This window comes from Scardinius erythrophthalmus (genome assembly GCF_964197995.2).
Source record: "Scardinius erythrophthalmus genome assembly, chromosome: 21".
NCBI classification, from domain to species: domain Eukaryota; kingdom Metazoa; phylum Chordata; class Actinopteri; order Cypriniformes; family Leuciscidae; genus Scardinius; species Scardinius erythrophthalmus.
The window spans coordinates 32383178-32400262 of NC_138241.1; the positions used below are offsets into that span (position 1 = coordinate 32383178).

The window sequence follows — 17085 nt, forward strand, 5'->3', positions numbered from 1 at the left end:
CACGACAATAACATAATTAAAGCAATTTATCCTGTCTTATTTAATGATGCCTGTCTCAATTAGAGCTGTTAAATAAATCATATCTGCATGCCAATGAGCATACCGATATCATTTCTTTTTGTCTGCAAGTTATCAAAGTCAGAAAAAATGATGGTTTTGATTGTGTAAACATGCATATTTATCATTATATATGTGGATTTGCCATTTAATTTCTCCTTTGCATTTATTTACTACAGAAGATATATGGAAGTAAATAGATCTTCACTAAAGTCATTATTTAACCATCCTCATGTCATTCCAAACCTGTATGTTTTTTTTTTTTTTTATGGAATACAGAAAAAGGTTTTGAACAAAGTGTTTACTAACTGCATTTATAAATAAAAAATAAACAAAACAAAATAATAAATAAATAAAAATATATATATATTAAAGGTGCATTGCGCAAGTCTCTGAGTTTTTGCAGAACTATGCCCCCTTCTGGCGACACACGAAACTGCAACCAGAGTTGTGCACGTGGTTACGTGGAGTTTGCGTTGGGGTTTGGGATGAACTAGAAGCCGGTCTCTTTGAATGCATCTTCTACTTTTGCCAAAGTCGCTTGAGTTGTCTTCGCTGATGCGGATAATGGCGGCGAATACACAAACCTGCCAGACATAGCCAGGTGAGCGTGAACGCGCATGACGTCACGCCCAGTCGATTCCGTCCCGAATCCCTCTTATTTATTTTACTGTACAGGATTATAGAGGCAATCGCAGAGATCATAGAAGGGCTCATTCAGCCCATCAGGCAATTGTTTAAGCATGTATGGGTTAGAAAAACGGGTATTTTTAACATGAAAAGTTGCTTAATGCACCTTTAAAAAAATATATTAAAAAAATCTCCAAACTGCATGTACTATGTAGGGCCATAGAGATGCTGGTTCCTTAAATAAAAAATAAATAAATTTAAGTTGTTGTCGTGGATCTTTCTACTGACATCAAATAACATTGGGTTTTTGTCCTTTTCAGAGCTTTGCAGTCGTAGTCACTTGAAACTGTCATTGTATTCAGGATGGAAAAACATACATGCAAAAAGTTTGGAACGACATGAGGGTGAATAAATGATGACAGAATTTTCATTTTGGGTGATCTTTCCCATTAACAGGCAAAGAGGCAAATGTCCTCTCCCAAGGGGAAATGAGTGTGTACATCACACACACACACGGCCCATTCATCCTCATTACACCTGATGGTGTATTAGCGCTGTATATTGATGGTAAGGGACAGCAGGTGTGTGTAGCGAGACACAGACTGATCAATATCAGACGCATCTCCCCTCAGCCGCTCTCTGCTATGCATAAAGGCACACTTTCAAAATCTGATTTGCTATAGATAAGTCTCAGTTGTGTTCTTGCATATGCATATGGAAGAGATCCATGTCGTATAAAGGTCAGGTGTCACTGTTTATCACATTATTAGACCCACTGGTTACTTAAAGATAAAAACTTAATTCATGGGTGGGGAATAGAAAGTCATTGAGCAGAGCTGACTTCAAAAAACCCATTACCCACAAGAGCAGCACAGTTCCAACATCTCAAGAGCATTGCTATGTTCAGACAGGATACTAACAACTTATTACATACTGGAAAGTATAAACTGTATACTGCCTCCTACTATGAAAAAAATATATATATATATACATATATATATACATATATAAACGTTTCAAACTCTAGTATGCTACATTGTCATCACATGACCTCATCACCTTGCGTGTGAGTAGCATCCATTTTTATATTGCAAATAAAACTTTTTTCTTTTCTTTTTTTTTTTACTTTTACCAGTGCAATGAAATAATGAGTCAAAACAATATTTCAGCAGTAATAATTCCAGATTCATTTGTCAAATTGAAAATTGTCATCTTTCTCTCACACACACAATGGACGGAAGAATGTGTCAGTGACCAGTGATGCAGTGTGTGTGTGTGTGTGTGTGTGTGTGTGTGTGTGTGTGTGTGTGTGTGTGTGTGTGTGTGTGTGTGTGTGTGTGTGTGTGTGTGTGTGTGTGTGTGTGTGTGTGTGCGTGCGTGTGTGTGTGTGTAGGAGAGCGTGTCACCGGAGCAACAAGTATAGAGCGATTGGACATCCGCTGTCTCTATTGCCGTGGGGACCAGGCTTGTGCAATTAAGCCCAGCCAATTACTGGCAGCTAATGGCTCAAAGAGACAGAGACAGAGATACATTAACACAGCTAACCAATGCTTAACCAACCCTTTATTAGACACATCCTAACAGGGAGACAATGACCCCTAAAGCACTAGCACATGTTAAGCGATGCACATTAACCCACACTGCATTAATTAACATATTTCCGACGCCAGAAATCCACCCCCGTAATTTGAGCTACAAACAAACCATTTGCGTTCAAACCCTCTAGACATGAACAAAGACAGCCTACGGAGATTACAAAAGCACTTCAGAGAAAACACACTGTAAAGCAAACTTGCAAACGTGCCATTCAGGGAACAGTGTGTGTACAAACTATAATTAACTGAGTGGAGGCATTTTAAATAAACGGACAAAACTGTCAATAACTAATGAGGATTCATTTATATGGGATTGTTTTCAAAAGGTTTGAGTCTTAAAAAAGTCAATAAAACTAAATATGACTGAATCTAGGTACATCACATTACAGCAGTATGTGGTTTGGTCATAGACTGTAAAAAAAATATGGACGTAGTGTCCGTGACGTCACCCGTTGTGTTTCTGAAGAGCATTTTTGAAGCCCAAAGTGGGCGGAGCCAGTCGTCGCCATCTTGGCAGCGCGTCACTCCCGGATAACCGAAAATGGGCAAAGAGACGGGATTAGCTGAGGTGACGTGACGGCTAACAGACAGGAGACAAACAGCTAGTAGAGACATCAGAGCCAATCCACCTGTCACTCAAGTGGCCACGCCCTTAATTATGCAGAACTTTAAGGCTTAATATAATTTACACAGATGAGTTAAAAAAAAATTCACCCCCCTCACAGTTGTCATGAAGGGCAAAATTATCTATATAGACCAAAATCCACTTTTTGTACCAAGCTATAAACATCCGCTGTAAAGTTGGGCATATTAACATGGGGGGTATATGGGATTGACTGTCTCTAGCGGCCAGTCGATGAATTGCAGTTTAAGTCACTTCCTGGTTGGATTCAGGAGAGAGGAAGACTAATTTTCCCAGTCATTCCCTCGAGATTATCCTATGGGTTTTTATATTGTTTTTTAAAAAACTTGTTTCTCTGCCTATATGAGTAAAATAAGGTCTGTGGTAAACATAACTTGATATTTGGAGGTTTTGTTCAACACTCTATTACTTTATTTAATTATTTTTTTTATGTGTAGCGTTTCATATAAACAAACCAAAAAACATGAAAACAGGTCGAATAAACTCCAATACAGCATTAGGATTACAATACAAAAATCAATCTACCTGATGCCACCTGTTCTGTCTGTGTGTGTCTGTGTGTGACCCACATGGGGTAAATCTAATCCTGGGCATCCATGGCATGAAGATAGCAGAGAAAGTAATCACTCCAGCCCTCGAACAATCACAGAGAAAATAAACACACAACAACACAAGCACATACTGTCTGACTAGATGCGGATTTTTAACTACTTCAAATCAAAAGCAAATCTATAACTATCCATGTGGTGGACAGCCCAATCTCAGGCCATGTGTGTGTGCTGTGTCCAAATACAGAAGACAAGTACTTGTGTATGCTCAGTTGAATATTTGTTTGTTAGTATATTGCTGAGATGTCTTGTGTGAATGTGTGAATTTTGCATAAGGATATTGTTTGGCATTGTGGCATTACTTACATGCACAAAAAAAAAAAAAAAAAGTTGTTTAGGTACAATCCACTTGGATGTTTAAGGCATTTCAACTTAAATTACATTAAACTGACTTTAATAAAAAAATTATTTGAATCTTGTATAATTTTTTTTTTTTAATTGTTTAAAGGAGTCATGAACTGAGAATTCAAAATTTCCTTGATCTTTTGACAGTTAAGAGTTCGTTGTATAAAAATACCCTGTAAGTTTATAAACTCAAAACTTCCTCGTTATGCCAAAAAAAAAAATGTATTGAAACCAAGTCCAGAAAATTACAGGATCTCAAAAGTGGAGACTTGTGACGTCACAGGGCAGCGAAAGACCACATTTGCAGAAGAATATCAACGTCTACGTCTACATCACCGGTCTTTAGCCCCGCCCACTGGAGCGTTAGTGAATATTGACATGAGAACGAGAAAATATAGACTCAGGATCAATACCATTACCTTCCAAACGATCCTAATGCTAGGAAAGTAGTTTTTTTATTTGTTTTTTTCAACAATGTGAATTTCTCAGCAGTGCATTATTTGTTCGTAGGCTATTCGGTACATTTCACTGTGGATTATTTAGTGAATCAGTCGCAATTTCGACGCAGGCTTTGCAAACAGACTTTTACAATATAGATCTGCCACGCCACAAACATGCAAGTAGCCATGGTTATTCCAATGCCTGATCTGTGATCAGTGATTTCTGATGTATAATCAAGTTCAGACAGATAATCTTTCTTTCAAAATCGTTCAATACTGTTTATGCATCAGTAAATCAAGCCAGTGACTAAAATATAAACTTCACATTTTTTCTCTTGGTAGGATGAAAATAATTGTATTTAAACTGTGATTAAATTATATACAGAAAGCGATCAAAGAACAGTCCCTTTCCAATCGCCCAGGCTGTCAATCAAATAGTGCGAGTTTATCTAGACACTTGCCAAAACTCGTTATGAAATCAATGACGCTGTTACACAGCACAACGAAGCTCTTACTGTATTTACATTGTGTTTGCATTGTTATTTGGTGAAAGCATTCGTGAGAGTGCAGAAATTGCATTGCAATGATGTGATCACTTCATTCACGCGATCACCAGACTGTCTGTCATCTGCTCAATGCTCATCACTGCAACCTTTCATGTGATGGGAATAGATCATTATCATCAATACTTTTCACAATTCCTTAATCTCGATAGCTGTTATAGTAAAAACGCAGTAAAAGTTTTAGAGAGAGTTCCACATGTAATACTAGCTATTTCATATGCAAACATGTCAGCCAATTACAGCAGTGGGCGTTTACACTGAAGCCTCACACAGACACGCCCCTTCACGCTCATTAAAATAAGTTAAGCAATTTTCAACAATAAAAAGGTCAGTTTTTAGGTCAGTTTAATGCAATTTAAGTTGAAATGACTTAAACATCCATACTTAAAAATTTAAGGCAGCAACTTTTTTCACTGTGCATTCACTCTATGATCTTTTGCAAAATAATACAATTTTCAATATGTTTATATTACAATTACTAATAAAATGTTTAGGATATATAAAATAATTAATTAAAGACATGTATAAAGAAATTAAAGAGAATATATATTTCTATTTTTATATATATCTATATATAAAATAGAACATTTTCTTTTCTTTTTTGGATTAAAGTACAGAACTTGTATGTAAGGCCTCTCCTTATTCCTTCACTTTCTTTTCTTCTTTCTGTTCTTTTCTTTGACACACTCCTAAGGCGTTTAAACTGACAGGTCATCTAGTGTAGTGGAATTCAGCCAAGAGAAAAATATAAAAACGGTAAAAGAGCCAAAGAGAGAAAACCGTTCCACCAGGTTCACTCTTTTCTCTGAATAATGACAATATCTCTATCTCTCTCTTCTAGATCTTCAACAGCTCTCTCAATCCCAGCCATACAATTATCAAATTAAAGGCTTCTATAGAGCGTGAGCGTGATGGGATTGAGTTATTTTAGTTGTTTCCCCTTGAACGATCGCACAGATGGTTCCTGTATGTCTGTATGAACTATGAAATAAATAAGCATATAATTAAACACAAAATACAGACGTTTTAACAAAAGTGTGTGCAGTTTTTTAATCTTTTCCTGATATGCATAAATATAGCGTTGAAAACACAGGTTTTTAAATTTCAGTAAGTTCTAAAATTGATCAAATTTCCTTTGATTTGAATGAATATGGCATATGATACATTCTTTATAGAGGACCAAGTACACTCAGGCTCTGTTTGAGTTCTATTAAAGCAGCAAGCCAGTTGAAGCTCTGGTTTGCAGTGGTTTTGCCACAGCTGAGGTGAGGCAAAGCATTAATTAATCATAACACAGAATCCATTCTAGCACTTGCATTTTTGCTGCACGTATACATTGTATATGGCGTATACAACAGAGGATTGTATGTAGAATTCTGTATCCCACAATGCAACATGCTTGATTTGACTTTCTATTTCCAGTGTGATGAATGAACAAGAAGAAATATCAGCGGTTTTGAACATCACATTAAATAAGATGTTGAATCTTTATACCACTAGTTTTAAGAATGCTAAAACTAAACAATTACAGATTACAGTTCAAAAGTTTGGGATCTGTAATATTTTTATTAATATTATTCCTGAAAGTTTCTTATGCTTACTCAATAATACAGTATATAACATTTAAAATGAAATTTATTCCAGCGATCAAAGCTGAATTTTCAGCATCATTACTCTAGTCTTCAGTGTCACATGATCATTCAGAAATCAGTATAATATGATGATTTGCTGCTCAAGAAACATTTCTTGTCATTATCAATGTTAAAAACCGTTGTGCTGCTTAATAGTTTTATGTAAACTGTGATATCATTTTTTTCTTTGACGAATAGGTAAGAAAAGGTATTTATTTGAAGCTATAAATTATAAATGTCCTTGCTGAATAAAAGTAATACATTCTGCTATAAAGAAAAATCTTGAGACTCCAAACTTTTGAACTGTACTGTATAAAAGCATACAACTGTATAAAAATTATTTTAAAAGGTAATCAGCAATGATGGTTTAGATACAACTTCACACCCTAAATGGTTAAAAAAGGCTCTTAAAGCTGCAGTGTAGTGGACAGTACAGTAGCATCAGAGGGTTAAAGGATGTCTTTCTCTCTGAGTTGAGCTCTTGACCTTCACGCAAGCGGACGGTGGCCAGCTAGGTTTGGAGTTACACGTCACGATCGACCCGTAATTTAAAACAATCCTCGGCTCAGACGCAGTCTCCTTCACGCTACCCTCCAAAGAGACTAACTTCTCAAACTTCAGCGCAGCATCCTACGCGTGTTTCTCCAGCTCTCTCCAATTTCATCTTGCCCCCCTTCCTGCTCGTCAGTTCAGACGAAAGAAAATGAAAATCAACAGAAAAACAAATCAGTGTTTTGTTCTTTCGGCAGCGAGCTGCGTGTTCGCGAGCCGCGCACTCCTGCCACGCGGAAAACAAATTCCAATTTGCAGCAGTGTGTTGTTTCTCCACAGGCCAGGACACCGATGGGGCGACGCAGTGTGTGTGTGTGCGCGTGCGTGTGTGTGTGTGTGTGAGGCACAGACTTCTGATATTGTCACTCCAGACTCACTCATCTCTATTGACTATTTCACAGCTGCCTTTCTAGTGGAGAGAGCAGAAAGAGGAGAATCACCAGTCATTCAAACTCATCACAAGAGAGAGAGAGAGAACGAGAAACGAGGGAAATAAAGACACACTGAGAGAAGGGAACTTTTGGGCTACTTTTAGATTTTCTCGGCAAGCTTTGAACTCATTTCTCGAGCATGAATTCTTAATGCTGCTAATTTGAACATGAACAAACATGTTTTTTACATGACTAATTCATAAAGGGTTTCTCTGGGTATTGTAATCGCATTTTTTGTTGTTCTAGCAGAGATTCCTCTTTCATTTGCCAGTCACAGGCGTATTTTTGCTTCTGCGCTCAATTCGATTCATTATGGATTACACAAACAATTTTTGACGATGAAGAAAATGTTAGTTAACAAGGAAGGAGCTTTCATAAGCTTTCAGAGGGAAATATTATCTCCTGGAGTTACTAAGACCTTTTGAAAGCATGTAAAAAAAAAAACAATAAAAAAAAAACTTTTAATATATTTTAACCAAAAAGGATGCATTAAATGGTGACAAAAAGGGACACAGAAAAACTACTTCAAATAAATGTTGTTCTTTTCTTTCTATTGTAGTAGAATTAAAATGTATCACAGCTTACAAACATTGCTATTCTGAAATGTTTCTTCAGCACAAAATCTAGAATGATTTCTGAAGGATCATGTAAAAATTCAGCTTTGCCATCACAAGAATAAATTACATTTTAAAATAAACACTAATTGTAAAAACAGTTACTTTAAATTGTAGTAAATTTCACAATATTCATGTTTTAATGCATATATTAGATCAAATAAATGCAGCCTTTAAAAAAAACGTGCAGACCCTTTTGAACGTTATCTCAGTAAATATCAAGTACAATTATACACTTATAAAAATAATAAAAATCTTTATATTTTCATAATCCTCTAATGAGAATCAACTAACAACAAGTTCCAGTTGTGACAACTCCCCCCATTATTAGAGTATAATAACGTAAACCTATAGAATAAATCAGCCAAAATCAATATTCAAAATAGAAAGCCATATAGTTCAGTCTTCCCTTTATGCTTTTTTTTATTTAGCCCTATATATTAAAATGTTTTATTTTGCATCTTTTCCCAATTTTAATTAAAAGAAAATGACAGGGAGGGAGAATGAGATCACGATATGTTGTGAACTCACGTCCCATATGCAGAACCTGATTTCACCAAGTACATGTTCCTGGATCAACATTCCTATCAACCAATCAGATTTGAGGGACAAGTTTGCCGTTTATGTCAAGTTTATGTTTACAACCAGGGTTAGGTGCTTCTACATCAGTGTTATTCACCTATCATTTCCCTCTGATTTTAGGGATAACTTATGGGTAGGGTTGGGTTTAGGGGCAGGGATTGGGTTAGGACAAAATTTTCAGGCAGGAATGTTGTTCCTGGATCAACAAAATATGTTGACCCAGGAACACGTCTAACTCTGCAAAATCAGGACGTGCTCCGCCATATGGGCACCAGAGCTCAATGTGTGCCAACCACTGGCCACAGCTCTGACAAATCTATTCTAACAACAACAACAACAACAACAACATCCCGTCAGTTCTCTGATTTCTCAGTACAGGACAGCACAATGATAGTGACGCAAAACAAGAGAAAGACCTGAGACACAAACCAGTGCAGAGACCAGCATGATCAAAGACACACGTGACTGTTCCTGTGTTGTTCAGAGCTGAACGTCTCCACAACGCTGACAGATAGTGAACGAGAGAACGCAGAAGAGAAATGGATAAAAAGAGGGAAAAGTGAAGATGTAATCAAAGAAAGGTAGATTAAACCTGACAGGTCAACACATAACCAGGGAGAAAAGAAGCGTTTGAGAAGAAAAGACAGTTTCCCTGAATCTGCTAACAGCAAAAATAAACTCCATCCTCAAGTCATTTTATTCCTGTAGTAAAATGAGCAAAATAAAATGAAAGCAGGAGCACAAAACTCACTACAGCTGCAAATACGAGTGTGTGAGTGTTTGAGAACTCACTGGTGCTGTTGGTGAGGCGAAAGGTGACAGAGCTGTCTGGGATATCACACACGTTCCGTACGGACACCTGACACGTGTAATTAGCAAAGTCCTGTGGACGGAGGTTTTTCAGTTTCAGAACCTTCGTCTCACCCTGCAAACACACACAAACATTCACATGTCAAAATGAATTTCTTCTGTTAGACAGAACATGCATTTTAACATAATGAAAAGAAACAAAGTTTGTCGGTCATCCTATGGAAACAGTGCCATTTGTGCTTTTATCATTTTCTTTTTCTTTAATTTTACTACTGAATTTTACTGTTTCCCACCTGGGCCCTCACAGAGTTCAAATAATGAGTTACACAACACACGTGTAAACAATGAAAAGCTAAAGGTTGCAATGCAAAGTGTATGACTTTTACTTTACGGATGTCATTTCTTTAAATATGATGTCATATAATGTTTCCTGAGATTGTCCCTTGTATTTCTATGCCATGTCAGAGGCTTTGTGTGCACGATGAAGAGAGAAATTTAAATTCCTCTATTACTTTTGACTGAGTCCGTCAGGAGAATGAATAAACCTCATTATTAATAGCAAAGCCATCAATCTCCATCCATCCCACCTCACTCAAACGGCTTTTTAATAATAAGTGCTCAGATTATGAATTCATCACTGATGGATTGCTGATTTACTGAGTACGTTTCTCTGTGATTGAGAAGGTCTCCTACGGTTATCCACTGTTCAAATGAGTATTAACTCTAATTAAACTATTTTGTTTTAGGTAATATAAGACCTATAAAGAAATCTCACATATTGTCCAGCTGTGTGTGGGAATGGTTGGGATTTATTTATTTTGAGGACAGATTTGTTTCCAAACCTTTTGGAACAATCAATGATGTCCTTAATAAAAAAACAAAAGTAAATTAAAAAATAAAAATAAAATAAACAATTAAAGATTTTTATTAAAAAGTTCTTCTATTGGTGTAAGTGCCGACAGTCCCCAAAATGAAAAATGGAGTAGGCCTAATAAACCTACTAAATAAAGTCTTATTGAAAATGTAAAGATGCTTCTGTAAGGCTTGGGTGCAGGGTTATCGCCAAGAAATTATAATTAGCTCACTATAAAAACAATAGAAGTCATGATAGAAAACAAACGTGTGTTGTACCTGTGTGTACAGAGGCTCGTAGATGTCGACGCCGTTGTCTTTGCTCTGTTCGATTGGTTTATTTCCCCGTTTCCAGATAAAGCGAGCGGGAGGGTTGGAGTTTACCGTACAGCGTAAAAACACTGTTTTCTCCTGATAGTAGTTCCCTCGTACATCACCCACCGTCTGGTGCACCGTGAGCACAGGCTTATCCAGATCTGAAGCACAGAAAGACAATTCACTTACATTGGGAAAACGTAATTTCTTTAATGGAGTAATCTGAAAGACAAATGCACCCTGAACCTGTAATTATCAATGTCTTGATCTTGTGGTCTCAGACAAGACCACTATTTCCACTGTACTGAAGGTGGCAATTACCTCAACCACAGGTCAGTACTCTTCACCATTACAGGGATTTCATCAGAGTTTCAATGGATCTCAATGGCTGGATAGCCATTTTACAAAGAGTCTCATTGTTTGAATGAATGATGCAATAAATATTCTCTAATGAACTTCATTAAAATGGTTTTTGGATTGACAGGTTTTGGTCTGGCTGGGTCTTATAAGAAAGACTGTGGTTTCAGAACACTTGTTATGTACAGCATGAATGGCAGTTGAACTACTTTTAATGCTTTTTGTACCTACGTTTGGACTTTGATAATAAATATCACAATTTATTTTCATTGTATCAGAAACTCTAGCATCTCATTGTGTTTCACAGAAAAAAAATGGAAATATGAGGATTACTAAATGATAACAAAATGTTCATTTCTGGATGAACGAGCCTATGAATGAACACATAGGCTACTTAAATATGCCCAAACCAGACACACACACACACAGAGAGAGAGAGAGAGAGAGACACACAGACACAGACACACACACAAAAATCAATGGTTCCGCTCATTGGTATATTGGGTTGGGGTCAGCGTGTAATTCGTGATTTTCTCCTCTGGCCTGTGGTCATCAGATTAGCTCCAGACCGTCTAATAGAATTGAGTGATAATTCGACATGGTCATTGTAATGCGGGTTAGTGCGCTCACCGGATTAATCTCAGTGGAATTCCCTACGGATCAGCACGTTTCCCAGTCATTCTCTCTCTCAGACAGATGTGATGTTTTCATTTGGGACTTCTTATTGCCATTGAATTTACTCAGGCGTTTACTTAGCTTAGATTTCTTTCAGAAGCTAAAATAAAAAAACCATTCATGTGTGCTCAGAACTGTGTGTAAGCAAGTCTGTTAGACAGATCACGTTTATTCAGGGGGAATCACAGAGCAGGGAGAGGTCAGAGGTCAGACTGTTACACAGTCACATTGATTTAGCCTTCCCCTCTCTTTCCTCCGTATTGTTGTGCTCCAAGTGTGTGTGTGTGTGTGTGTGTGTGTGTGTGTGTGTGTGTGTGTGTGTGTGTGTGTGCGCGTGCGTGCGTGCGTGCGTGCGTGCGTGCGTGTGTGTGTTTTACATAGATCTATGGAAGAAGATTGTGCATGTATATTTCTCAAAGCTCTGCTTTATATCTAGTATGTAAAACTACTGTTCAAATGTCTGGGATCAGTAAGTAGTGTTGTTTGTTTGTTTGTTTGTTTTAGAAATTAATACATTTATTGCATTCATCTGATCAAATTTGATCAATTGAACTTGAATGAAAAAGTATATATTACAGTTTCCACAAAAATATTACGGACTGTTTTTAACACTTTTAAATTTTTCCTCAGCAGCAAATCAACATATTAGAATGATTTCTGAAGGATCATGTGACACAGAGGACTGGAGTAGTGATGCTGAAAATTCAGCTTTGACATCACAGGAACTAATTACAATATTCAAATAGAAAGTAGTTATAATAATAATAATAATATTAATAATAATCTGTTTTAATGTATTTGTGATCATTTGAGCCACACATTTGAGCTATTTCAAATACAAATACATTGAGATACATACAGAAAATCACCAAAAGGCTGACACCCTCCAGCCCAAACTCTAACCCTCCAACACCAACACACACCCTTCTGTATTCAGAAGAGCACAAACAGAGGCAGGCGTTGCGTTTGATCCCACCAGCATCTCGTGAATTATTTAGCGCTCTTCATATTGCCTGAAATGAAGCATCACATGAGTTTGAGCAGCATTTGGATATAATGAGCACATATGAATGGCACAGAATACACTGCAAGCCTGCAGAGATCTTTTTTTACACGTTTCCCTCTCATTTTTCTGTTTAGATCACTTACAAATCAGTGTCAACATGTGCTGTTCTCACACACGCACCACCAGTGTCTACATGGACAGAGTCCGCTAAGAATCATGTGTAAGTGAGTAATGCATGCTTTTGCATAGTAAAATTACTGCTAGGATTATTTGCATAATGTGCGAGAGTACAGTACAAAACCTGTGATCTTATAAACATGAGCTTTCTCTCCACCTGGTTGGACTGAGGGCACGGACCCACAATGCACCCGTTCTCTACCCACAGGAACATCTCTGTATCTCCTTCATAAATCAGCTCACTCCCGATTAATATGTGTGAGAGGACAGATATATGTGAACGACTTTGTGTCAATGATGCAAGCGTTAAATGTGCAAAATATTCTGAATTCACAGATAGACAATCTAGATCATCTCATTTGTTTAACATCTTCAGCCAACAAAAGTCCACTATTGCATAGTCCCCACCATATTTAATAGTCATGAAATAGCACATATGGAAGCATGTGAATTTTTTTGAAAGTATTCAAAAATATTGAGCAGATGCCAAAGAGACCAGGGCCCGGTTTCCCGATAACGCTCACTCTTAGCCTGCTAAGAAGACTCGAAAGATATATCTTACCAAATTTGTTTATTTTCCTAAGTGTGTTCCCCGAACTATACCTTAGAAAGCTGCTTAAGATATACCTTCTTAAGTGCGACGTGACCCGGCGCTGTCCGTGGCCATGGTGCTGAATTGTTTGAAATCGATGGCTCGACAATCAATTATTCTCTCGTGCAGGGGCTGTTTATGTGAAAAAGCTGTCATCTTTATAAAAGAAGCACTTCAGAAATAGTTGAAATTGCAATTTATTATGATTATTGGATATTATAAAAAATAATCCAAACTATAATAGCCTATAATAGCCTAACCTACATATTTTAAAATTGTAACATATAGCCTATTGCTGACACAATAACCTTTTCAAAAATGTACGTGCCGCCTTTTCTTTCCCATTTTTGTTCGCTGAGGTGGAGCTGCGATGAAATATTGTTCTTGTGTAAATACTTTCCAGCATTTCAGTAATAAAAGTTTACATCTTGCGTACGGTGCTCGGCAGTGATCAAAAAGGATTCAAACCGTGAATTTTGAATCTCTTGTAAACTCGGAGATTTGGATTCAGACGGCAATTAAATTACCACACGACCTGTTTGTCAAAAAACAGAAGGTACTAATTTGGCCAGGGATTTTTACGCGGATTGGGTGAGAAAAACACTGATATTATGGATTCGGACGGCACTGAAATCACCGACTTACCCCTGTAAATGTTTAAAATACAGGACGAGCCCATGAGAAACAATATTAGCGTCCGAATAGGACTTAACTGACAGTAGCCTATGCTTTCACTGGCCTTTAAAAGAGCGTTTTAATTCAATTAACAATATTGTATAATAATATAATTAAAAATCTAACAACAATCAGTGTAATGACAATTTTATTCTTTGCATGAAAACACTTGAATTAGCCTAATTTAATACTGTCTGGGTGTATTAAAACTTCAGAATTATATTCATTTAGACCTGCAACAACGCTAAGAGAGAGCTACGAATGGTCCAGACCAACCTTACGAAAGTGTGACTTACAGAAGATATACTTAGCGTACGAACGTTTCGGGAACCGTCCCATAAGGTTAAGAGAGAGGTTAAGCAATAGGTTAAGAACTACTTAGAGATAAGAACGCTTTGGGAAACCGGGCCCAGGTAGATACCTCCGAATAAAACATATTCTGATTTCTTGGATATCATATTAACCAGACCGTTTTGTGGCTGATGTAAGTTTATGTAATGTAAATTATATAGTAAAGCCCGAGGCAGCCAACTTTCTGATTTCCTCTGTCAATATTACTTGATCTACCGTATCTAACAGCTGATATCCACAGGGGTTACTCTAGAGGTCGCAAAGGTGAGGGTCAAAGGTCAATGCTCATATGAGTCAATATTCTCTTCACTTAACTTGTTGTACAATTTAATGGGTGAATCCTGTCAGGAACAGATCATATTTCACCTCTTTAAAAGGAAAGAAATACAACATTATATTTTTCTGAAGAAAACGAATGCTATTTCAGGACCATTAATATTGTGACATAATATTAATGACAACTTTTTGCATTACAGTAATGGGGGGGTCCCACTTTATATTAAGTGGCTTTAAGTACTATGTGCTTACATGATACGGGTAAGGTTAGGACAGGTGTGGTGGTATGGGTGGGTTTAAGGGTGGGTTAAGGTGTCAGGGAAGGGTCAACAGTGTAATTACAAATGTAATTACATAAATTAATTACAGCTGTAATTACACACAGGTATTTTCAAAATATAAGTACAATGTAAAAACATGCATGTACACAATAAGTCCACTGTATCAAATTACTAATTCCAATGTAAGTACATAGTACTTAAAGCCACTTAATATAAAATGAAGGTGGAAGTCGTAATGAAATTCGCAAAGGCGTAATGAAATGGAAGTTGCGGAAGCTATTATTTTTTTTTTATATTATGATGTACATCTGAGTGAATGCATTATCAGAAAAGAAAAAAAATGTAGGACGGGAACTTGGTTCTATCCACTGGTTTCTGACTGAATGGAGGTAAATCTGAATGTGAGCTTGCAGTCAGATGTAAATAGGGGGCGGGGTTTAAACAGACTAAATGATTGGAGAAGTCCTGCTTACATCACCAGAGAACATTTTGATTAAGAATTACAAGGTAAAAAGTGAAAGAAAGACAAAAATGAAACAAACGTAAAGATAAATTGTTCACAATAAGATCATTATCATGCATTTAGAAAATATATAGGGTGTATTTTCACTTTATGTCAACTACTTTTTGTTCTGACTTGAAATTTTAATATTAAAGATCTTGGCAAGTGAGAAATTTCAGTTCGTGCATTAGTGGAGTCTGTTTGCTCTCTGATTAATCTCATTGGTTTTTAGGAGAAATGACAAGATATTAAAGAGATCTCATTTGAGATTTTTCTTTTACGACTACAGGAGGCTCCAATTAAATTGTGCAGAAATCGGCGGTTGCAGGCGATTTTAATAAACACCTTCTGAATGGGAAAGCAGATCAGGGACAGACTCTCAGTACTGATCCCAAACCTCCAGACTCTTAACACACCTGCAGCCTCCTCTTCCTCGTATCAGCTAATTACACTCGGCCCTTCCTCGCCCCTGCCCCGCAGCAGGAAATTAGATATTTAGTCAACCCCACTGGCTCAGCACCAAGAACCTTCCGAGTGCTTTGAACTAGGGTGCAGTTTTAATTAAAAACCCCAGGCAAAGCTCTGAGAGCAGAACTCCGCTGGGTGAGGGGGTCAACTAACCATCCGAGCACTTCCCGGGTCGCCACCTCCTAACGGGATCAGAATTCCAGAGGAGAGACACCGAGGGATGCCGCACTCTCTGGATATACAAAAAGAGACTTTCTATAATTGTCCGTGTTCTGACTGTTCTGATAATTGCCCTAGATTTTCTTGGGACGATGACACACATAAATACAAACTACACATGCACACACTCATAGCTGATGGCTACAGATGGTGTTGTACAGAGATGCTGTTTTTTAATTGGCCTCCCAGAGTAATGGCTGCTGTTAGAAGGTTGTTGTTTTTTTAGTTTTTTTGCTCTGGCAAGATTTTAGCAAGCATGCCATTTGTCTTACCAAACGAGCTATTGACCTGTCTGGGAATATTTAGGCACCCAATAACATATCGCACACCATATCAACAAATCCAGCTCTTATTAATTACCATCAGCAGCAAGGGCCAATGACACTGGATGTCACTGTACGTAAAGCATGCAAACTACATTCCATTACAGCCAGAAACATCCGGAACAGCAGCAGTATAAAATGTTAGCTCATAAAATAAGTCTGAGAGTAGGATTGGACATTTCGCTTGTGGTTTGGGATCCAAACTTTCTGACTCACCATAAAGTTTCCTAAGGTAGAGTAAGCATCAATATTACTCTTGCTCATACTCAGAGTTAGAGATTTGAACAACTCATAAAAAAAAAACTCCAATATGTACTTTATAGAACCTAAGTTCTTGGCTAAATTTTGTAGAATGATTTATGCCAAAAAAATCTAGAAACATCTACACTGTAAAAAAATTTTTTTTTCGAACTTTTAAATAAAGATTATTGGAATACGTATTTTTACATTTTTACATTTATGCATTTGGCTGATGCTTTTTTCCAAAGCAACTTACATTGCATTTCAAGGTAAAC

General features: G+C 37.1%; 1 protein-coding gene across 1 annotated transcript in view; it reads right to left on the minus strand.

Annotated features, from left to right (window-relative positions):
* mdga1 (MAM domain containing glycosylphosphatidylinositol anchor 1) overlaps positions 1-17085 on the minus strand; it is a gene marked incomplete at both ends in the record, with an annotated part of 207953 nt that overhangs the window by 87465 nt on the left and 103403 nt on the right. Inside the window, 2 exons of the mRNA XM_081350154.1 lie at positions 9484-9616; positions 10633-10829. Coding sequence (XP_081206280.1) covers positions 9484-9616; positions 10633-10829 — 330 coding nt within the window. The remainder of the gene's footprint in view (positions 1-9483; positions 9617-10632; positions 10830-17085) is intronic.